Source organism: Macrobrachium nipponense, chromosome 15 (assembly GCF_015104395.2).
Source record: "Macrobrachium nipponense isolate FS-2020 chromosome 15, ASM1510439v2, whole genome shotgun sequence".
NCBI classification, from domain to species: Eukaryota; Metazoa; Arthropoda; class Malacostraca; order Decapoda; family Palaemonidae; genus Macrobrachium; species Macrobrachium nipponense.
Window position 1 is genome coordinate 55,755,872 of NC_087208.1, and position 24,097 is coordinate 55,779,968.

At 34.8% G+C, this 24,097-nt stretch overlaps 1 protein-coding gene across 1 annotated transcript; it reads right to left on the bottom strand.

The window, feature by feature from the left end:
* Positions 1 to 3,616: 3,616 nt before the first annotated feature.
* Positions 3,617 to 21,836, bottom strand: LOC135194963 (selenoprotein N-like). Its single transcript, XM_064221201.1, has 10 exons — positions 21,774 to 21,836; positions 19,694 to 19,899; positions 19,300 to 19,457; positions 18,959 to 19,131; positions 16,971 to 17,066; positions 15,158 to 15,226; positions 13,130 to 13,281; positions 11,844 to 12,022; positions 11,366 to 11,575; positions 3,617 to 7,749 (listed from the first exon to the last, which is right to left on the bottom strand). The coding sequence occupies exons 2-9, from the start codon at positions 19,860 to 19,862 to the stop codon at positions 11,471 to 11,473; spliced, it is 1,101 nt and encodes a 366-aa protein (XP_064077271.1). The 5' UTR covers positions 19,863 to 19,899; positions 21,774 to 21,836; the 3' UTR covers positions 3,617 to 7,749; positions 11,366 to 11,470.
* Between the last annotated feature and the right edge of the window lie 2,261 nt (positions 21,837 to 24,097).

The following is a 24,097-nucleotide window of genomic DNA, read 5'->3' on the forward strand; positions in this document are numbered from 1 at the left end:
ATACCTCTGTGAATAACAGTATTAAATTCTTAATTTATTTTGCTACAACAGACATTTTTCAGTTCCAACCATTAAAGAGTATTGATCCATGTAAGCTGCTGTATCGAAGCATGCTAGTGCTTAGATATTTTGTCCAGCCCATTGGAACCCTTGAGCACAACCTCCATTAAGGATTGACAATGAAAAGACTTTTTGTCAGTCTTGGTTTTACTACCCAAGGAACCATCCTTTTTTTCCCCACCCCTTTTCAGGGCCAAGAATGATTTTAAGTTTCATCCTCTACCATGCTCTTGCGTGATCCCCATTCTGTCCTCTTTGATACCAGATGGGGAAGAAATTTCCTTATGTCCAATCAGAGCTTTCTCTATATATTTGCAAAGGACTAGAGAAATAGGCAGAATATCAACAACCTTGTTTGCAGCCCAGGGAAACCTGACTTCCCTTTGTCAAAGAATAGTATGTCTTGTCTGTTCAAAGCTCTGGGTCAGAGAAGAGCATGCTAATCTAGATTTGGACTATTTTACCTCTCACTATCTGCGAGATTTGGAAATCCAATATGAATTGCGCAGAGCTCTTTTACCTCTCATTAAAGTAGGGGAACTCATAAATCTGACCAGTTAGGTTAGCTGTACTCATAACGTTTCCTATTTAGCTAGGAAATTGTCTAATTTTGCAGAGTATGAAGGTATACATACATGTGTTGTATTAGGCAAGAGCCTTTATTCTTTTACTGTTGTTGCTCTGCTGGCATAGGCGCAAGGCCTTGCATCCCACTTACATCAGTGTGTGAGTGGTATCCATAGCAAGGAACCTTCAGCATTGTTCAGAGGCCTTGCTTCCAAATGAATTAGTCCTTGCTTGGTGGCAGTACCACCAGATGGATGCTAATCATTATGTAAGTAGTCTTATTCCTGGTGCAATTTTTTGGTTTTCTTGGGTTTATTAAATTTGTCCTTGCACCTTTCACACCTTTGCTCAATGCGGGAATCAGGGATCATAAAGAGGTAAGATTCATTTCAAAAATAAATATTTATAGTAAAACTTATTTTTCAAATACTCTATGTATCAACCCCCCCTTATGTGGACAGAAAAGAGAAAACTGATGGAAAACTACAAGAAATTTAAACCACCCGAATGGGATGGGTGAATAGTTGAACGATCCTATTATTTTTTGTTTACTTTTCACTCTACAGGTATCATAATAAAGAAAAATAAATTTTATAAAAATTTCAATGTTCTTAAGGGTCCACAATGATAAAAAAAGTTAATAGACCATGTATAATTTTTAAAACTTTACAAAAAGCTTTTGAACCCTTCCCTGGGTTCATCTTAAGTCCAAATGAACAATTAGTTACAACATGTACTGAAGTGAATTTAAAAAGTCGTTGAAGATCGTTGATACCGGCTGTTAGCTCGTTAATGGACCTCTTTCTTCATCACATGGTCCATTAACAAGGTAACGACCGGTGTCAACAATCTTCAATGACTCTTGTTTTTAAATTCACCTCAGTACATGTTGTAACTAATTGTTCATTTGGACTGAAGATGAACCCAGGGAAGGGTTCGAAAGCTTTTTGAAAAGTTTTTAAAATTATACACGGACTCTTAACACTCTTTATTATTGTGGACCCTTTAGAACATTATACAGGCAGTCCCTGGGTACGATGGGGGTCCGTTCTTAAGACGCGTTGTAACCCGTAAATCGTCGTAAGCCGGACATCATGAAAAATTCTAAGAAAACCTTACTTTTAATGCTTTGGGTACATTGAAAACTATGTAAACTGCATTCTTATTGCATTTTTCATCAAAAAAACCTTCAAATATTTATTATTTTGCATTTTTGGTGTCATATTTCTTGTGCCAGATCAGCATTGTAGGCGTCGTAACCCTGGAAATAATTTCTGATTAATATAAATTTCCATTTTGTGTAACTGTACGTAGTTGTCTTCTGTGATCTTTATGTGCAAGTTTATGAAATTTCCAAATATAATTTGTGTAAGGTTTGATGAAAGAATACTTTTACTTAGTACTATACGTATACACACATTATTGAGGATGAATATTTATTACTGTTAAAATTAGCATACATCTTCGCTCTGCTAGGTGTCTGTATTCATGTCATGTCCTTGTTCATATAGTGGGAATCAGCTTTAATAATTTTGACTAGTGTCTTGCTGTTTTTCTCCAGTCAATTTTGTGCTTGTTTTCATGTCATCTACAGCAAGCTGAGATGGAAACATTAGGTTCTGTGCGAACGCATTTTGTGAAAACAATGTATTCATTTGGGCATGATTGATGGTCACTGGTGTTACCAGTAGGAGTGTGACTGTATTTTCACTTTGTGTGAAAAGGTAAGGAGTGGTCTAATGAGAATGAGTAATTTTGTGAGTTATCGGAAGATGTGTGAGGCTGAGATTATGTAGAAGTTTATTAGGTCTGGCCACAAGCCCACTTAGTCTTTTCTGTCTTCTTCAGATGTTGTGCCTCTTCTTCTCTCTGCTCCACTTTTGTATGCTCCCTATGTGGTTCACTGTAGGCATTACTGAAGGTTCTTGCAACATCCCTTCAGCCTCTAGCTGTAACCCTTCATTCCCTTTACATTCTGTACTTAAGTTCATATTACTATCTTTATTCTGTCTTGCTATCCACCGTAATGATTGTTTCATAGTGCAACTACAAGGTTTTCCTCCTGTTACACCTTTCAAACCTACCTAACCTCAATTCCCTTCCAGTGCTGAATGACTCTTTCTTCCACTTCAGTAACGTCTTTCTTTCAAGGTGATCAAGGAACACATTCAAAGTGAAAGAATCACAAAGGCAACCACATAACTGATGTACTATTGAGCTTTCAAGGACAAGTAGGAGGCTGTCTATAGAGTTTCTGGAGCATTTTGCAAAGCTGCAAGATGAACCCTAGGTAGTGATGAGACTCAGGGAATGATAATTTGTACCTTTTTGCTATTTTTCTGCTGCTTTTGGCATTCCTATCCTTCTCTGCCTACCATCTTCACACACAGAAGTTCTAAGTTTTGGAAAGAGAAATCAGACATTTGTTAGGCAGGAAGGCGGTTGAACCAATTTTAGACTAGTCGTTGAGGTTTTACCATAAACTTTTTCTTGTCAGGTCTGGGAAAGGTGTGGTGCCTGGCTGGAAGCCATTATTGGAAAAGTCCAGTCTCAAGTTTGCTTATTTTCTCCCTTTTTGATGGAGTCATTCAGTTTTAATAAATTATTTATGTAATTGGATATTCTAGAAATAGTACGATAGTGTATAAAACTTCTCTCATAGCCTAGCCAGGGTTAATATGATTGTTGGGTAACCTAGGGGTAGCATACCCTAGGCTACTCTAGTCAAGAACAAATTTTTGTTGCCACTGACATCATCATCACATCCCTTAACTTTATTAGTTCTAATGATTAAGAGGTTCCTCTACATTTAGACTATATTGCTGATTATCATGGCACATTGGAATGTCTTGCTTAGAAATCTATATATACAGCATTATGGTCACACATACTGTGACCTCTTTAACTTGCCAGAAGGATTTGTTCATGGTTCAGGAGAAAGCTAGAGTAATTGATACACAATTTTTCTGGTAATAAAATAATTTTGAAGGAATTTTTTTCATATCTTTATTGTAAAATTTTACGGACAATTTACGCAAAAAATAGCACTTAACACTTTTGAACTAACGCTTTGAAGGAGTAATGAATTTTAAGTACAACATAAGGATGGTTTGATTTGAAACCACAAGTCTTTCATTACACCCATGATCATGATGCAATACAGGATGACTGGAAGAAAATATATTATACAGGGTAACTTTTCTTCCTTTACATAATTTTTACTTACCTACCACAAACAGTCAAAAGTACATCTGTTAATTTTCAGTATTAAATGTGTGTTCCTTATAGAATAAAAATAAATATTAGCACCAGTAAAGACAGTTTTCCTTCAGAGTTAACATTGGCATGTCATGTATTTTTAACAGATGAATACCTCTATACGTACAGATGATAAGAGTGCAGAAACTTGACTGAATCTTTCTATTTGACTTAGTTTCCCTCTGTAAAAGCAAGATTAGATAAATCTTTTACTAATGTGGAAAAAATAGGGCCCTAAGAAAGCGTTTGAAACTGGAAGTAGCAAATAAAAAGTATAACTACCAACATTCTTGAGAGCTGTATTATATGATTTCAGATGGAGTTTGGTTGTTTGTATGTTTTTTTTTTACGTAGCACGGAACCAGTGGTTGTTCAGCAATGGGACCAACGGCTTTACGTGACATCCAAACCACATCGAGGGTGAACTTCTATCATCAGAAATACACATCTCTCACCCCTTAATGGAATGTCCGAGAATCAAACTCGCAGCCACCGAGATGGCACGCCAACACCATACCGACCACACCACTGAGGTGCTTTTCAGATGGAGTCTTCTAGCATATACAGGCAAGCCACTGAAGTTTATTTTGCCTTGTGAGTTTAAGATTGGTTTGAATTTCTTCTACCCAGTTAATTTTTTCTTTGCATAAAAAAAATAGTTAAGTCCAGTTTGCTTTTGATTCACAAATTTTACCACAGTAATTCACATTGACTATCGCAATTTAAAAAAAAATCCTGTTAGGTAATTTTTATATCGAAATATCAAGTAACTTTTATTGTGCCAGTAGTATTTCAAGTGAAAGTTATTCTGTTCAGTTAACATGATTCAATTCAGATGACATACAAACTTGTCTAATTGTGTTTTAAAGTTGTACTTTACAAGTAAAGCGGTCTTTAAGACTTACAGATGAGATCTGATGCATGCATCAGAGGTTTCTCAGTATTCTAATGTGGATGCCTGATAAATGTATCATTTAATCTGAACCCCTGTAACCTAATTCAACTTTATTCTCTATTACTATATGTTGTGGATTTTGTGAATGACATTTTCACCATAATATATCTTAGATTACCCAGTGGTTTATCCTTGTTATGTAGCTGTTACAACTGGCCAAAAACTACACTAGAACACATCTTGTCACTTTTCCCCTTCTGGGGTACTGATTGAAAAATAAGTGCTATGCCGTGTCTGCCTAATGCTGATCCTAATCTTGTGAGCTTTTATCTTTCCTACTAAATTTATTAGTTCTCGGGGCTAAGAAGTATACTTTGTTGTAAAAGACTTAAATTTGTTATATGATAAAAAGGAATTTTTTCTTTACCCCACCCATAAATTTACATAAGTTTACATTATAATTGTGGTTAAATGCAACTCCTTATCATTTTTCAGGCAACAGAATAAAATTTTCTTAAATTTTAATGGCAGGATTACTTTTAGATGAATTTCATATATATACTTGCGCTCTTAACATCATAGTACCTACAGAATACAACTGGCAAAATTTGTAAACTATTATCACAAAAATTTTTAAATTGTCTTAAATCTACCTGATAGTCTTCAATACAATATTTTCAATCAATTCAAGGATATATGATAGACAGGTGCACATTTTGACAAAGTTCTCTCCAGTCTTTTTCAGACTGCATGATGCCTCTCCAGTCTTTTTTTAGACTGCATGATGCAGAGTGGAGTGTAATAAATTTATATTCATGTGAAGTATACAATACTAAATTCACCATTGATTAGACTGCATGGTGCAAGCAGTTGATCACCAATGCAAATAATTGCAAAAAATTTATATCTACAACCAGGAATTATTTTCTACATAAATTTTTTTTTTATATATTCTCTAATTACATAACAAATTTAACAAAAAATGCCTACTTTATGACCTATATACACACACAAAATACAAAGAAATGTGAGACAATCTTTAAAAAACTAGTGCACTATAAATCTTAATCACAGAATACTGCACAAGCACATTTGTTAGTTTTTCTTTATAAAGGCAGTAATGCTAATTAAAACTTGCCTCTCTCAGTCACATTCCTAGCTGAAGAAAAATACACAACCACACTTTCAAAAGCACCACAGTAATATATATACTCACCAAACACTTGCCTGTTAAATAAAAAAAATGTAACTGCAATGTATGGACATTAAAAATTAGTTTTAAAAGTGTGCAACAACAGCAGCATGTTGCAGCAATAGAGAGTAATAAAATATCAACCAGTTTTAATACTAAAAGTATTTTATCAAAATATGCTGGAAGAACCACCAATTTGGCAAAATTATATCACATAATACACATGCCTTTATGGTCCCTGTGTTATTTAATACCCTCATTGTTACCAGAAAATGATGGGTGTAAAAGGAAAGTATTCAAGACCTGCAAATAGACTTCTACTCTGACAAGGCAAATGCTTTTACTGTCAGAGTTTCATGGGGACTGCAGGTTTAAAAACCTTTCCTACATACATCTATCATCAGATAAATACTATGCCATCGTAAACCAGAGGCACAGAGTAATGTTACGTATGTCATTCTGCTCAATATTGAGATGCCGTTAAGGAAATGGTATTCGGTAATTGTAAGGAGAAAACTTAGGGTTCAACCTCCGTAATAGAGAGACAAGAATGCAGTTACACTGCTATAGCTAACATTAAATTTTATCGAAATAGAATACGTATCAATAGTAAAGAATAATTTTCATAGACTACCAAGTTTAAAAAAAATAAAATAATCATCAGATTTCATAACAATACCTCTAAATAGACATGATAAATGCACTCTCTCTCCAACAGATTTATATAACAGAATCATTGAGGGGCAATGAGTGCTAGACTGAAAACGATACAGCCTATGATTGTAATATCTATAGTATTAAAAATATCTGCTTAATTACAAATTACAATTTACATTCCTTCATCTAAATTTCACAAAATACTATATAATAATGCCTGTAGCATATCAAAATACTGTAACAATATCTATTATATTCTAAACTACATGTAGACATTGCAAGCACTACTAAATTTCCACCTAAACTATAAACTATGAAGACGTTACGCAGTGCCAGTTCACAATTTTTAAAAATTAATTGAGTAATTTTCAAATCACACAAAGGTCAATACATGCAAAAATTTTTTTGAGATGTAAACCTCTTTGAGGAATGTAAATAAAAAAATTTATACTTGTATTTTAAATTCACCACAGTTCATTCAACAATGCACAAGTGTCAGACTGGGACACAAGCCCTATGTGGATATGTGATCAAAGATATGTTTCCAAGAAATGGACATCAGATGGTCAGCAAATACAAGTGCTATAGACCAATAACCAATAGTTGTTTGTTATTAAAAATTCACAACAAAAGTGAGAATCAAGTACTAAAGTATCAAAGGACATACAATCATGAGACCTAGAATGGTCATAACCACTAAAAGTTAGAAAACTTTGAGAAATAATATAACAAAAATACATATATTAAAGCTTTAAAACATATTTCTTTATTTCAATATAGTATAAATTTTCTGGAAAATGAAATCACGAGAGGTATAAAATTTCTTGAAGGTGTTCCAAAAACAGTAAAGTGAAACTATAACCTAATCCATAAAAATATAATTATATTTCTTTAGGCCTTCTTCTAAAAACCTGCAATATGCATATTCTGCTGGATCATAAAAACCTTGGAGAATCATTGTATTATTGAGCTCAACATCTAAAATATGATTAGCATTGATAGAAGTTATTACATACCCAGAAGGATCTTGTATTAACACCTGCACAGGGAAGACATAAGCATCTAGGGCAAGACTGGCAGCAATAGACACACTTTGGGCTGATGATTCTTCAGCATATTGCTGCAAAAGTAAGATATATTTTAAAATAGCACATATACTTCTCTTATGACCCTCTATTAAAATTTCTCAACTAGCCTCATAGACAGGGAGGAATAACTAAATTTACTTTTAAAATGCCAAAGTAGTATGAAAGATTTTAATTACAATGAAAAAGTAATTACACAGCATGGGATGAAAAGAGAAAATAAATTTTGAGTGTTTGCAAACCCCAGTAGTACCAGAGTGGCTTATTGCCCTTGAATGGTGTATTTCAAGTTCTTGTACATCATCCTTTCAACTCTTCAGTAATATTGCTTTAACATTTACTCTTTGCTCATTTTCTAACTCCTGCATTCTAATTTTCCTCTCTTGTCTTTTGACAAGGTACCTTTATTGTGCAGCACACATCTTAGGTTAAAAGTCCTTATAACTTTACCAATGGATGGTCTGAACTTGTAGGCAATGGTACCTTATCAATAACAATAATGTTTGAATCCACTTGGGTGGGTAGTCTCCAAGTCATACTTGAAGTGCACTATCCTTTTGTCACTACCATCATCTTGAGCGCCTCGGTGGCGTGGTTGGTATGGTGTTGGCGTCCCACCTCGGTGGTCACAGGTTCGATTCTTGGTCATTCCATTGAGGAGTGAGAGATGTGTATTTCTGGTGATAGAAGTTCACCCTCGACGTGGTTTGGAAGTCACGTGAAGCCGTTGGTCCCGTTGCTGAATAACCACTGGTTCCATGCAACGTAAAAGCACCATACAAACAAACATACAAACAAACTACCATCATCTTACTAGCACTGGTATGGAAGCGGTCCTCCTCTGCCTCAGCAATCCCATGCTTTGCAACTACAGCAGCTGCTTTGCACCATGCTAACTTCTGTGTTGCAAGAACTGCCATCAAGGACGTTTCAACAGTTAGTTACAGGGATTCTTTAGCTGGTTTTTCCTCATTCTGGGGTTGTCAGAGGATGGAATTTGATCTTCCACTTATCCATGTGAATGGTTCTTAAGGCTCTTTTTCATTTAGGAACCATGACATCCAACCTGAGGGATGTGTTCTTTCATGTATTCATATCCCCTGTCCTGTATGAGGGTAGTGCCATCAGTGCACTGTAGTCATTACTGAAGGTTCTTTGCAGTGTCCATTCAGTCGCATGCTGCAACCCTTTTCATTCCTTTTATTATACCTCCACTGCTATTCTCTTTCTTCAATCTTAATTTCCACCCTCTCCTGACAATTGTTTCAACATTATTCTCTGTGCTGAATGACCTCAATAGGTCCTAGCATTTGGCCTAAATTTCATAGTCCAATTCCATATCCCCTGAAAATTCAACTGGACCTGCTGTCTGAAGTACGGTGAATGTATTGTCATTCACTCTGTCATATTTTCCTGAGTTTGTTTTAGAGAACTACTGGTTTCGGTTCCTCCTCAAGCTGTGCATGGGTTCATCACCCTTGCCCTACATCAAGACCTTACTGTTTTGGAGGCCCAGGGGTGACAGACCTAAAGGAGATATTACAGGTACCTTGTTGACTCCCCTTTGAAGCAACCTTAAACAGCCAGATGTCATAGTATCTGTAAAAATAAATATCTAAACTGTGAACACATGATACCTAAGCCATGGTCTGGGTGAAGACCTGTAAGAGCAGTGGACAGGCAGAAACACTGAGACGAGAAAATTTCTTTCTTTATGTAACGTCAACAATTCTGGGACAAAAGGAAAGACAAAACGGTAGATGGAAAGAACTACAAAGCATGAGAAAGGGGAGGAAATGGGAACCATGTTTTCTACTCCAACCTTACTACTTTCCATTTATCCCCCTTCCCAAAAGGAAAATGCATCAGAATTTGCAGACAAAAGCAGTCACGGGAAATAACTTCCTTCCTCCAAAATGTAATGTAGACAGTCAGACAAGAAATAAACAATTACTTCTCTCAGAAGTCTGTTCTCAAGGGAATTAAGATTGGTTTTCCTCCTAATTGGGAAATTCACTGCAGGAATTCCCTCAAGTATCTTCTGATCACCAAATTTATGTATGTCTCAAGATAGATGACGACAAAAAAGGACAGAGGAAGAATTCAGAGATGAGGAAGGTGAAAAATTAGCCTTCTCCCGCGTTACTGTCTCATTCGAGCCCTTGCTGCAGATTTAAATGTAAAATGTACTATTTGTCATTGTATAACATATTCTAGTTCCCAAGTATATAACATTATATATTGATGATAAGTGGCAACTGTATTCTTGCTTCATATGTGGCAACCAAACTCATTCAAATCCAATACCCAGCAGTACACTACTTCCCGTCTCTGAGTTGTGTGAGTCAACGCATTGTCTTGTTGCATTGTAACCTTACCTAATAAAGAACTTACATTTCAGCCGAACTTGTTTTACATCTCATCCCAACCAATAAGGACAGTTGGAGAGCCTGTGCCAAAACAGGTACTCTCAGCAACCATCAGAAACTGGAACACTACAATCAATGATTTTTGTAAAGGACAAGACATGCCTACACACTAAATGCTTCCCCAGTGCTGGCTGGTAATGGGAATGTCTCAAGCAGGAGGTCAGCCCCACTGTAAAAAGGAGAGGAGACATAAGCATGAACACGCTTGCATCTTGGACAAGGAAGAGGATGAGGTGGAAGCCTTAAATGAAAGTGGGCTGCATAAGCATGGGAATTAAAGCTCAGCAGTGGCTTCCATACAGACTGGTCAACAAGGAGGGAACTGATCTACAACTCTTAAGTCTTACTGATGGTTGGTCAGGAACTTGTGACTCATCAGCAGCTTATCCCATAAATAAGACAGGCAGAAAGCGAACCTCATCATCTCCTCAAGAGAATTTCGTTAAATCACTTAGTTTAGTATTCAAAGCAACTTAAGGCCACCGCCGACTGTGCAGTTACAACTGAATGTTAGTGGGTTCACTTATGCCTGCACAACTGCATAACTGCACAGGTATAATGTTAGTGGCAGCCTTTAACATAAGGTTAATACACTGCATGAACACTTCATAGTAAGTGAACTTGGAGTTTCGTAAAACCATTTTAAAAGATACAAGTTGCCAAAGATATTCAATCACTGAACACTAAACAATAAGATATTATACCGCCAAGCTTCACAAGCCAGTTGAGAACTGTGACTTCATTGAGAAATGACAACATTTTGACTTGACAATACACTATACTTCACTGTTACCAAGCTTCAGACTGTCTAGCTCTCCATGAGAACACTCATATGCCAGGCACTGGTTTGTAACATTGTAAAAATTAAGTTTGTATTTGTGGAATGCAGGGTTTTTGTCTAGATAGTATACAGGTTTTGGAAACCAAGTTGATTCTGACTTTGAACAGTTGTATGAAAAATAAATACAGCAAATCTTATGTCACCATTTTTCTTTTCATTGGGGTTGACTGAGGTTAACGACAATCTGCACCATTCAAGATTTTGTTAGGGTAAAGATTAAAAAATAAATAAATAAATGAATGAAATTTGTCGTGCAGCTTAAGATGTAGTTTATATAAATTTTCAGCCATGGAACCTGACAGACTACTGTAAAGTTTGTGAAGTAAGGTTTTAGCTTTTAACAGTTGGAAATTTTTTATAGTTTAACTCCAATATACTGACCTCCAGTTCTGAATGTAGAACCCACGACGATATAAAATTCTTATGAAGTAACGACAGCACCTTGGAAGATGAAAGAGGACCTTCTCGCAGTGCTCTTCCTGATCCTCAGCACGACTGGTCTGCTAGTGACCCCCACAGTACTAATGTATGTACTGGTTTACCTTCACTGCTTCCTTTCAAGTAAGCCTCTGGGAAGTTGAGGTACTCAACCTGAAAAATTATTTAATTTTATCCCAATAACCAGCTGTAACTAAATACACTCAGGACAACTGTCATTTTACTACTTCTTATGCCATGTACTCCTAATCATTTATTGTGCCTAAATGATAGGACTGAGAGAAGGTTTTCTAATCTATTGCTACGATTGGAATACCACAAACAATAACTACTCTTTGTTTTGAAACTGACATAATAATCAGTTACCAACAAATGATTGCATATTTTTATTCTACCCAAACTTAAGTCCAGAACAGTATACCTGCTTGTATTTGTACAGCTCCTTTTCCAACAAATCCAAGGCTTTACTCTGTGATATTTCATCCAACCAACTTATGCCACCACTATCTATATCTTCTATTTCAAGACTCATCTCTGGTAGATATGTGATTGTTACTTCCATGTCCTTATCTTCATCAGGCCCAATGAGCCATTCCAAATCTGAAAAATGAAAAATTATTTCTGCATAGTACTTAAATTTGAACAAATAAAAGTTAATACAAATTGTTCTTTTCATGACAAAAAAAATCTCTTGTAATAAAATACTTAATGCTAACCACCTGATTTGCACAGTAGCTATCCATGTATAGCTTCATAACCTTCTTGTATAATTCCAGCAGTAACGTAGCACAAAAATTTCCAGGAATCTGCATCCTTGATATAATCATAATCTGCATTTTAGCTATAGTGTTGTTATTATAGTTCAACATTTTTGCATAAGTACAGCTTCAAAATTAAATTTCTCATTACTATAGATGTCAATACTTATCAGATTTCTTCGAAAAATGTACGGTTCATGGAAATACACATTCATTCAGAATCTGTTTACATTGTGCAAGAGCATGAAAAATTTTTTAAGCCTGCTGGCATTTAGCAACATACGGAAAGAGCCATTGGAAAGTGTTGAAGGGATGAAAAAGTTCCCCAACTTCATCCCCACAGAATTTTAAGGCCACTTTGTCCATGCTGGCAACCAACGCTAGAGAACGAGATACCCAGGGTACCAAATACTATGGCAGACTAGATAACTCAAGCTGCGGTGTATTCCAAAGGTATTCTAAATGATGATGATGATGATGCCACTTATCAGCCATAACATCAGCACAACTCTATTGCTGCATGAGCTGCAATGATCTCATCAGAATTACTGTTATTGCCACAAAAGCAAAAATTTAGAATCCTCATTTGTCATCTGTAACAATAATTACTGGGCAATTCCTAACAATTATCGACACTTCCAACGTGAAGTGAGCTACAAGCTGTTGGCCAAACTCCTTCATTTCCTCCCTGAATGCTACAGCCTGACCTCTCGGTCATTCAAGTGTTTGCAGTATATTGCCTCAACCTGAAAAACTTGGGATTCCAAGAGCAGCTTCATCACTGAGTTTGGATTCTCCCCACACATAAAACTGGAGCAATTTAGTGTTGTTAAGTCACCACTAAAACACTTTTTTTTTTACAGTAAACTGTCTCTAGTAAAGGTAAGAATAATATGAATACGTATAAGTATACTTACTATTCATACAGTATGCCCCAGCAATAACTTACCTACATTAAGGGGCTTGTCTGTAGGAACACCAAGAGAAAAGTGCTTCACTGTTGAGTCTGTCGTGTTCATTACAAGTCTCCCAATAAATGCAGCAGGAGTAAACCACAACGGACGCCGAGATGGTGGATTTAACTGATACTCTGCATGCAATCTGAGAGATTAAGTACATACTTTTTTAATGATAGCATTTATAATCCTTTGGAAAAGCTCAAATATGAATACAGCATAAAGTTTGGAAGTTTAGTTTTTGGTAAAAAATTAGAATGTCTACAAAACCCTACATTTAACGTGGTGCTTTCATGACTATATAATTTAAGAATAAATTTTACGTTTACAATATTCAAACCACAGTTATACATAAAGCTCTTGTACTAACCATAACAACTGTCCATTCATCCCAATCTGCCCTTGATGTTAGGAGAAGTCAATCAATGTAAATGTACACTCATTTTGTGGCCACTTGCCAGTATATAGAGCCATCTCTGATATTCTGGTCATATGAAAATCACATTTTTAAAGTCAGGAAATGAAGTCGGTGAAAAACAAAGTGCTTTGTGCCATGGCACTTAATTAAAAATCTTTGACTTCTTAATATATAATTTGAAACCATTGTTTTTAGTTACCACAAGACAACAAAAACTCCCCATGTACCTAGCTTACTCTACTACAGCCATCAGAGGGCAACAATCATCAGGCCAGAAAGGCCTTACATTTTGATGTCGAATTAAGTGTACCTTCCAGCTTTGAGTGGGAAAAACATGGTCCATTTACAACTTGTTTAAAAAAGATGATGTATACATGTTGACCAGGAACTTGAACCCTAATTCACCATAGGTTTAGATGGTCAAGCCAAACACCGGGATCACTTTGAGGGGAGGTCTTACTTGCATAAGTTTTGGCCCCTGTATTGAAAACATATTAATGAATCATACTGTATAAAGACTTTTTATTCTTGCTTACTTGAAATTTCTCAAGACTATTTTGCAGTTATCAGGAAATGCCCGTCAGATGTGCAGTCACAAGCTACCAACCAACTGACATGCTCTTGTCTTGCGCTGAATAACACAGAGTTCCAGTGCTTAGCTTAAGCCTAAATTACCTATTCCATTCTACATGGTTCTTGAAGGTCTACAACCTACTGGGGATTACATCCTCATTAACTTGGCACTAACTTTATCTTCAAAAGAATTATGATAAATGCCAGCAAAAGATTTGTGCTATCAGTATAAAAAGATAGCATTATCATAATTTGATGCATGTTTTACAAACATGATATATATTGTACCATCAGGCAAATTTTTTCAGCAAATGGAAACTTAACCCTGCATTCCAAATTCAGCTCTGACTAAAAGGCTAAAAAGCTGCATTACAGACACTTGATGCAAAATCTAGAGCACAATACATGACAAAGTTTTCCAAATAATGACGAAATATAACTGCACATAATTTCATCTTGCTAATAGTAATTTAAAAAGTAAGATATTTCAGTGAATATCTAAGAACAGAAAACAATGAAAATACACTGACTGTGAAAATAATATACCAATAGAAGCGTGCATGTGTGCTCTGCTGGTAGATGAGCCTGCAGAAAGTGAAGCAGGTAAAATATTAACTCATGACTTGTATCAACAATCCCCAAAAGTGAAAATCTATGAATGGCAGTTTGGATCGCTGGTTGCATACCAGACATTACTAGCACATAAGCTTTGTGTATAAAAATGGTTTTATTTCTATATTATTCATTCATTGCAAGAACTGCAACATAGATTAAGTGAAAAAAAAAAAAATTCAAGCTGGTGTTTGTACGCCTCATGCTGTTAATCTTTCAACAAAATTCATGCACTTTTGGATTGGTTTACATCTTTCAAATACTTTCTTATACATATGGCATTTGAAATGACTGGGAGAGGATGGAAGAATCCTTTTCTTATAAATGAATATTATATTTTTTTTTTTACTGCACTAATATTATTAAATAACACCTGAAAAACACAACCGGCCAACTGACAAATAACTTATGTTCATACCTGAGTAAAATATCTACACAATCAACGCTTTTGGCACGAATAATTCCTGCAGCACCTCGTGGACCATACCTGAGATACAAAAAATATACGTACACTGCATCATTCAAGAAAGACTGCTCCTGAATGGAGAAGCATTAGAAAAAAACATTTATCTAATTTTGGCAGAACAAAAATAAAAAGTAAACTGCATATGGAAGTCTTGATGAAAGCATAAGCATTCATCCACATTTACAAGATAATCACAAAATGTGTTATATGATTAGGGTTGTACTACACTCACCCTCTATACTTGTCAAATATGCAAGGATCAAATGGGTAAAATCAGATAGAAGAAGAAGTAGGATGAGCTTTTAGGGATGAGGAATCCCATAGTTAATTCAATGCTTCAATTTATTACTTGGTTCATCATTCCATGTTTCATGATGATGGGTTTCAGAGACAAAGAATTTAAAAAACCTAGCAGTTCTTTCATCTGGTCATATTGATCCAACTCTGGCTAATCTTAATCAGTACTCTTATTCTCTGTAAACATTACATGGGTAGGAATTCGGCTTATTTCAGTATCTTATTCCTATCGTATACATTATGAAATTACTATTCTAATTGTTGTACAAGTGCTTCTTGTAAGGTAGTTCTGAAGATCAGTAATGGCACCTCTACAGTAACTGTACATTAATAATTTTTGTGATGATGACAGGTACCTCTGCAGTGAAAACAGAAGGCTAACAAAAAATTGTATGTAATTTATAACATTAAACCATAGCAAAAGCCTACTTTAATCAGATTAATAACTGCCTACATACATAAAATTAATGTCTAAAAGTTTATGGTGATATGGCCATGTATGCTAAGGTTCTATGCAGCTAACCTATGGCACTAAATACATCACTCTATGCCTTTTACTTTTCATCTGTTCCTTCTCACATTCCAACTAACTAAGATATGCACCATGAAAATTTATCTACTCTTTCATGGATTTTTCATATGCTTAAGTACATACACAAGAGACAAAGTTATAAATGACTGCAGTTAGATAATAAAAGTGACTGGTACTAGTACTAAGTCATATCTTGTCATAATTGATATAATTCTAAACAGCCTGTGACAGAAAAGTTTAGATTATGTGTTTGAAATTTTGAGGTCAACAGACAATTTTTGTTCTTTCATCTACTATTTTGTTACTGAACTGAGGCCTTAACATTCAACAAAACCTGTTGTAATAACTCATTCACAGTAAATGTAGTGCTCGGCAACTTGTATTGTCTCATTGATCTATAAAAAAAATAAAAAACTATGAACACACTTTGCAAATTTCTGAGCATCTTAAAACATTCCAATATGGAAAAAACTCAATGAAATTCAAATCAGATGCACTCTAAAAAATATAATTACTCTGCAATTCGTGGACAACAACAACAACAAAAATGCATTCAAGACTACAGCTGGTCTCTTAAGCTCAAGACTATTAATAACAACTCAAATATTATTACAGTACTCTTGGCAGTTGGGGTATTGGTAGATAAAACTCATGACATGAATACCATTTACAAGCAAAAGAATCCAATATTATAAACAGAAATACCTTAGCCACACATGAAATATGGTAAATTTGATTCCCTTTCTACTTTTGAAATACGTATGTACATTAAAGCCACTAAGAGGTGCTATACCAGTTATCCCCAAGGGACAATCTGTTCAAGAAATCTCTTACAATATACTGTAGAGCCAAAATTACGGATACAAACAAAATACTATAGTACTGTAAATAGTTAGTAAAACACAAAAGCAATATAAACTAAGTTAGATAGTGTACCTGGAGTAGAGAAAAGGTTGTGGATGGAAGAGAGACAACAGGCCATGAAGAAGCTCCTCCACAGGTCCTGAAGGTGGGGGTGCAACATACTTGGAACTGTAACAGGATCATCAAATTCAAATTCACGAGGGAATTGACACATTAAATGAAACTTAGTACAGTAACCCTTCTACTCATCAAACTTCCTTTACATACCAGCTACATTATGATGGGTTTTTATAAGCTATCTTTTTTGCAAGTGATGCATTTTGCAGGTAAATACTGGGTCTTCAGTTGGATGATATATGTAAAATAGTTTGGCTTATTACATAAAATATATACAGTAAGTAGAACTACATTTATGTACCATTAAATTTAGGATTTAGAGAATGTTTACAGATTAGGCTATACTACGGCGTCTTTGTTCTTTATCAGTAAGCCAAGCCCACCATGAAGCAACTAAAAAGATGAGGGGCTGCTTTAATACCATAAATCAAGTTTAGACCTCATATATGTATTACACTGCAAATATTCTATAATAAACAAAACATTGTTTTACACATGATTTGGCTATTAATCAAAGAGTAGTAGGTATGCTGATGTCTTACTGAATGTCAATACTCTTAACTTAATTCTTTTAAGCCTTTAAACATGAATCTGCACTTTTTCCTAATTTTTAATTTAAACCCCTAACACACTTGAGCTTATTATTTTAAAAGTCACACCTCTTCAAAAGCTTCTCCATTTCCCTGTGATGGTCTCATGCCTCTGCCACACTGAGAAGCAAGTTTTGCATGATCATATTTATTAATCTGACATACAAAAGAAACATTGCTTCCTATACTAGTGCAGTACATCAATATCTATCAATTTTATCCATTCTGTTGCTACTTTTTTTTCTTTAAACCAAGCATTTACTTTTTATGGTGTATTTATATTTTACAAATCAGGAGTACAGTCTACATGAATCATTCAGTTATAGTGCTAATTTTTTGGTTTTACTGATTTTTTATATTAAAGTTAACTTCTGAACACACTTTTCTGGATTCAGACACAATAACTTGTGCTCTGTAATGATGCTGAATGGCTAATGGAAAAATATATACAAAAACAAAAAAGCTTCATCTCCATTGTCAATTAAAACGTCCTTCTCCACTGTAAGAATTATGGAAATAATTCAGGACATGCAAAGAACAAATTTTACAAATTGCCCTGAAATGTTTCAGCATTCTGCAACATACTATATTATTTTCACAACTGATTTCACTTTTGATGAATACAGCTTCTGTTTTCAAGTGTTACCGATAGACCTCAATCATTTTGGTTCAAATATACCATAAACGTTCTTGAAGACGAATACTGTTATATTGTTAGGCTTTTCAATTCAATTTTGAAACTTTTTTTAGTTCTGGATTCCATATTCGAGGCTTTTACTAGAAGGACAACATATCTGGACTATTTTTCAGACTGCAAGTTGTGCATTCCATTAGAAATTAGGTTAATTCTAACAGAGATAATTAAGTGCAATGTAAATTTGTCAGGCACTAACAAAAGTTAAAAGCTTACACTTTTGCCATTAAAATTAATTTTGCTCATTACAAGACCAGGGAAAATTACAGCCTTCCTCCTATAATAGCAAAGAAACAAATGTATGATAACTCCATTCTCTTTTGCAAGATAATTACTAACTGCAATACAGTACAAGACTTCCAAACTAATACTAATTAAATTTCTTCTTCTAGACTATTGTGATTGCTGTATTGCTAGCTCTGATTTTAGCATTTATAATTTCTTGTGATTGAAAATTTGCTGGTAATGCCTTACTCTATCTGTCACTAACTTTTCACATATACGTAGCACTAATATAATACTATAAATAGATCAGCCAATTTGTGATTGAAGGCAAAATGCATGAATTTTCAAACAAACTACTGACATACTGAAAGAAACATGCCTGAAGAAAGAGTAGAAACAATGCATAAATGAACTGCAGGTATAAATTACAGTACCTGTACATAACTTCTTGTGATGTATCATCTGGCAAAATCCTCCACACAAATGCTGGATCTTTGGATAGTGCACCTAGGGGAAGTAATGGTGCAAAATACTCATGGTGAACCCATTTCCATGAAACAGATGCACTCTTCCAATTTAGTATGCCATGTAAACTTGATCTGGACTCCTGAAAATAAGGAATAGTTCAGACTTTCCAGAAAATTCCTTTGAATGAATGATGAACCGATAGGTATGAATGCCCTTAGGATAATAAATATATTTGTTCACCATTTAGAGAAGTATATCATACATTTACGAGTCACAGAGTCATAAAAAAGTAAATTTATTATCCTACTTTGCTATCTACAAAGCTTGAAAACGCTTTGGGATCCAGAGGTGCAAAGTGTGTTTTCAATGTGACTACATTAGATATATTAGCTTGACTAGAAATACCAATCTGAGGTTCATAGGGATGATCTTGAAACCAAAGACATACAATGCCTACAGCTACACCTGAAAAAGCATAAGCAACATTGCTGTAACCTGATCTGCACCAACAATATATATACAATATATATACAGTAATGGTATATACACAAGCAATTTGGGTATATGTATATACATACAAGTTACAAATAGTTTATACACTGCTAGCAGGATATATAAAAATGTGATTCAACAAAGCATTGTAAGTTTACACTTATTATTTTTGTTTTGAGTGGACTATTAAAATTGGGCAAAATACTCACTGAGAACAGCAAGGCAGGCCTGATTTCTCACTGCGCTCCTTGGGATTTCTCTACATTCTTTCTGGTTTCCTCCTACTTTCACATCCTGATGTACTCCAATGATTTTGGTTTCATTTTCACTCTTATCATCTTTGCTTGCAGCATCTTTGCAATTCTGGGATATGTTCATTATTATTCATTCATGATTTTTATGGTTTTTTTTTTATCTGCAAAACAAGTTACATCTATTAATTCAGTTACAATATGTATACTATGTTATTAGATACATACAGCAATCCATGATCGTTATAAAAAAAAATAGTTCAACAAGACCACCATATTCTATTTATTATCTCTCAAGAGACTGGGCTGAAGTGCTTTTATAAAATAAAACTGAATGACATCATCATCACTGGTTTAAAACTAGATGAACTGAAAATTTTGAAGACTGACAAAATTTCTTCAATGGACTCCCTGAAAATACAGTATGCTTGTAATTTTCTTGTTAATGTTGTATGGCAATCTCAAAAGTTAGGAACTGGACAAACACTACGACTTCACTGCTTAGCTAATCTTACATCATGCTCATGTTCCATGATTTTGAATTCTGTATTTAAAGGTAACTTGGCGTTACTTTTTACTGTACTCAATGAATTATTAACCCTAGTTGTAAGTGTAGGATGTTTTTCAGAAATTAATTCAGCTTCAAACTACTAAATACACCTGTGCATGAGGGAACCTCAAACTTTGACTTGGCAAGCTTAATGTAAGAGTAAAGTTATGTAAAGTTGATAAAGAAGCTTTATGGTCCCCATTCAGGTAGGCCATGGTGCCACAGGTGAAGTTAGGCAGGTAAAGAAGTCTGGAAAAGCAGATCTTCATCAGAAAGTATATGGCCTCCTAGGAGTGTCAGGTTAGGCTGCATCAGTCAAGCCAGCCATAGCCTTGTTGAGATTAGATTATGATTTATCCATTTCAAAGGGGATTTTGCCATAATTTTAACTGTGAATTTCTTATCCTGAGTGATCACATACCTATTTCAAACTGTTATCAGTTATCACTAAATTATTCACCCTCCCCCCTTTTTTTTAACATCCTGATTTCAGGTGGTGGTCTTGAATGGTTTGTCCTAGCAATAATAGTAAAAAACTGGCTAAGGTATGATAAATTTCTCACCAACATCAATTCAAATGGCACAGATGGTAAAATTTTCATGGGTATAGGTAATTGTCGATTTTTTTTTTATGGAGTGGACTAATAATAACTTGCATATTTTCCAGTTAACGTTAGAAGGCTTTGTCAATATTCTAAGTACGTACAGTAACCAGTCAGCATTTCCAACGGCTACCCTAACCTACTCAAGGTCCTTGTCAAAACCTTGGGCTCGTCACTTATTAGTATTTGGCATTCAGTTCTATGGGTGCCTTGTTGAAAGAATGAATGAAATACAAAATTTAGGTTAATTGTCAAGACTGGTTTGAGGTCATTCAATGCCCAAAGGGTGACTAAGAACAAAAAAAGGTTTGGAAGGTGTACCTAGGTAGTAACAGAAGAAAGACCTCAAAGCTGAAACTATGAAACAATGTTTAAAGAGGGCAGAAAGTAAGATGGAAGATAAAATGAAAAGTACTAAGTAATAGCCTAGCAAAGAAAAGTAGTAGGCTAAGTAGTAATAGGTAGGTAGCTAGGTAGTAGTACCTAGCTATAGTAGGTAGCTAGGCTACATACTAGGCTAGTAGTATACAGTGCATCGCATGAGGTGCACTGACGGCACTATCCCCCAACGGAGGATATTAGGCTATAACGGATGGGGAGTCTAACCTATCAACGCTGACAGTGAACCCAAAGCTGAAAAAATATACACACCAAACAAAGCAAATTACAAAATACCTATAATCATTCAAATGACACAAAATCATTACCAATTTTCCTTTGAATACCTATAATTTCAGAATTTGGTACTTGTTCAAATAATCACTGACACGCAACGCATAATCTTGTCTAACGAAACAGAAAACACAGCAGTAGCTCAAATATATATATTTGAAAATCACGTTTATAATTTAGTAACACAAAAGACAGATAGTTCAGTAACACCTACAGAATCCGTCTACAAGGGTACGTACTACGTGACCAATTTAACAGTATCAGTTTCGGGACGGATGACGTTGCATATTAATAATGAGTCTTAATATATATAGAACTTTTTGTCCAGTAGGGTACGTTTTTTGTATACTTTGACTTGGTCATTATTATGATAATTTAATCATTTACCAATTCATACGTAATATTTATAATTAAAACGTCTCAATCTTCATATAAAAGAGGATTGTTAACAAATACAATGAGTAGCAATACTACAAGGGGAGCCAAGCACCGAACGAAAAGTCACACAATCATCCTTTTGTTTTGACAAAAACGAGAGAGAGAGAGAGAGAGAGAGAGAGAGAGAGAGAGAGAGAGAGAGAGAGAGAGAGAGAGAGAGAGAGAGAGAGAGAGAATTGTTCTAAGACTTATATTATATTATTGTTTATTGGTTATTTCTAAATGTACATAGTGAATGTTTCCGTAAAAGTATACGCCAACAAGATGGTTCTGGTCTTACGTACAGTATTAAGATATTGTAATGGAGAACATATCCTGTATATAAACCGAAGATGGGTTACTCCCTTATGCCTAAATTGCTGATGTTTTCAGATACTTAAGACCTTTGCAGGCCTGTCAACTAATTCGCCTACCCTCTACAAACTCAAGTAGCATATTTCCACGTAAATGAAGATAAACTTACGCATATGTTTATTGTGTTGTTGAAGCCATGGATTAAAACCGCACAAGAGCCACAAACTTGGTTCGCTGTAACGATAATTTAATATCAGGGAAGCTTTACTCTGAATAACTACTACGTATGCATTTCAGCTTCATGAGAATTATGAACGATGTGACTAAGCTTACGAAAAAAAAATGGCAAAATCAAACAACATTTACTCACCTTGATCTTAATGCATTTCGTTTTTCTTTCAATTATAAAGTACTTGTTTTAAACCACAATATAAACTGAAATCTTGAGCTTGCCAGAATGCAACGTAGCAAATATTTGCAAACCTTAACGTTGATTAATTGAGAAATTATATTTTCAATATCAGTGTACAACCATAACATTTGGTTACATCTGATGCTTCGGAATTTACAGCTAAGCTTTCAACAAATTTAATGTATTACTAATTTTTGTTTACATAAAAACCAAACTTCTATTAGGACCTCTTTGTACTCTCCAAATTCTTTTATACAATAATTGTCATACAAGCTAAAATAAAAACTAGAAAGACAGGAGAAATGATGTTTCACACTGAATACACAATAAATTTTGATGTAATTTAAATCCAACACTTTTACTTAAAGTTACAATTAAATCAAAACAACTTTCAGCTCCTCTTGAAGTATCGAGCAAAAGCACAAATCATTCAACAACGCCACTCAACTTTCACCAAGGATACAAGCAAACATTCATTTACCTTGGCAATACATTCAACAATCTCTCCCCTTATCACCGAACCCCAAACTGGGGAGAAAAATTAAGACACTCCTTCGCCGATGCAGGTGCACAAATTTCAGTTAAGTTATTCAATAATCGACAGCAGGTGGTGGAGACAGGTTGGAGAAAAAAGAAGAAGAAAAATGCTTTGGCATCGCACACGACGATTCATACCAGAAGGTAAACCGTGTCTTACGAACGTAGACTTACAGGTGTACTGTATTGGGGTTACGATACAACGTATAAAAGTGTCATGAATGATGGTTTCCTTATATAGAAAACTAACTGAAAAGAATTACAACGATAAGAATGAGACTTTGATACGACCAACATAAAAAAAAAAACGCATTCACTTCGCATTGGAATTATGCAAAACAGCAGTGGAGTAAAGATTCGTCATTTTTTCAAGAGTTCCCCCTGACAACGTTTTTTATCGTTAACCCTCACGTTCAACTATCTCCTATCTGATACGTACATCGGGAGGGGAGACTTAATCGTTAATAAGTGAGTACGTTTTGGCTAACCGAAGTTGCATACGCGAGATATTAATACTGTAAGTGTGCTTTGACACGCAGGTATATACTCACATCACACACACTGTATATATATATATATATATATATATATATATATATATATATATATATACACACGTATATATATAATGAAATTAATGCTTTTTGGGCTCGCAGATGGGTGCTAGTGTACACACACACAATTTATAATATATATATATATATATATATATATATATATATATATATATATATATATCTTATATATATATATATACATACACTATATATAATATGTATATATATTATATATATATATAGATATACATACAAGTATATATTAATAATAATAAATAATGATATATTTGATATATAATA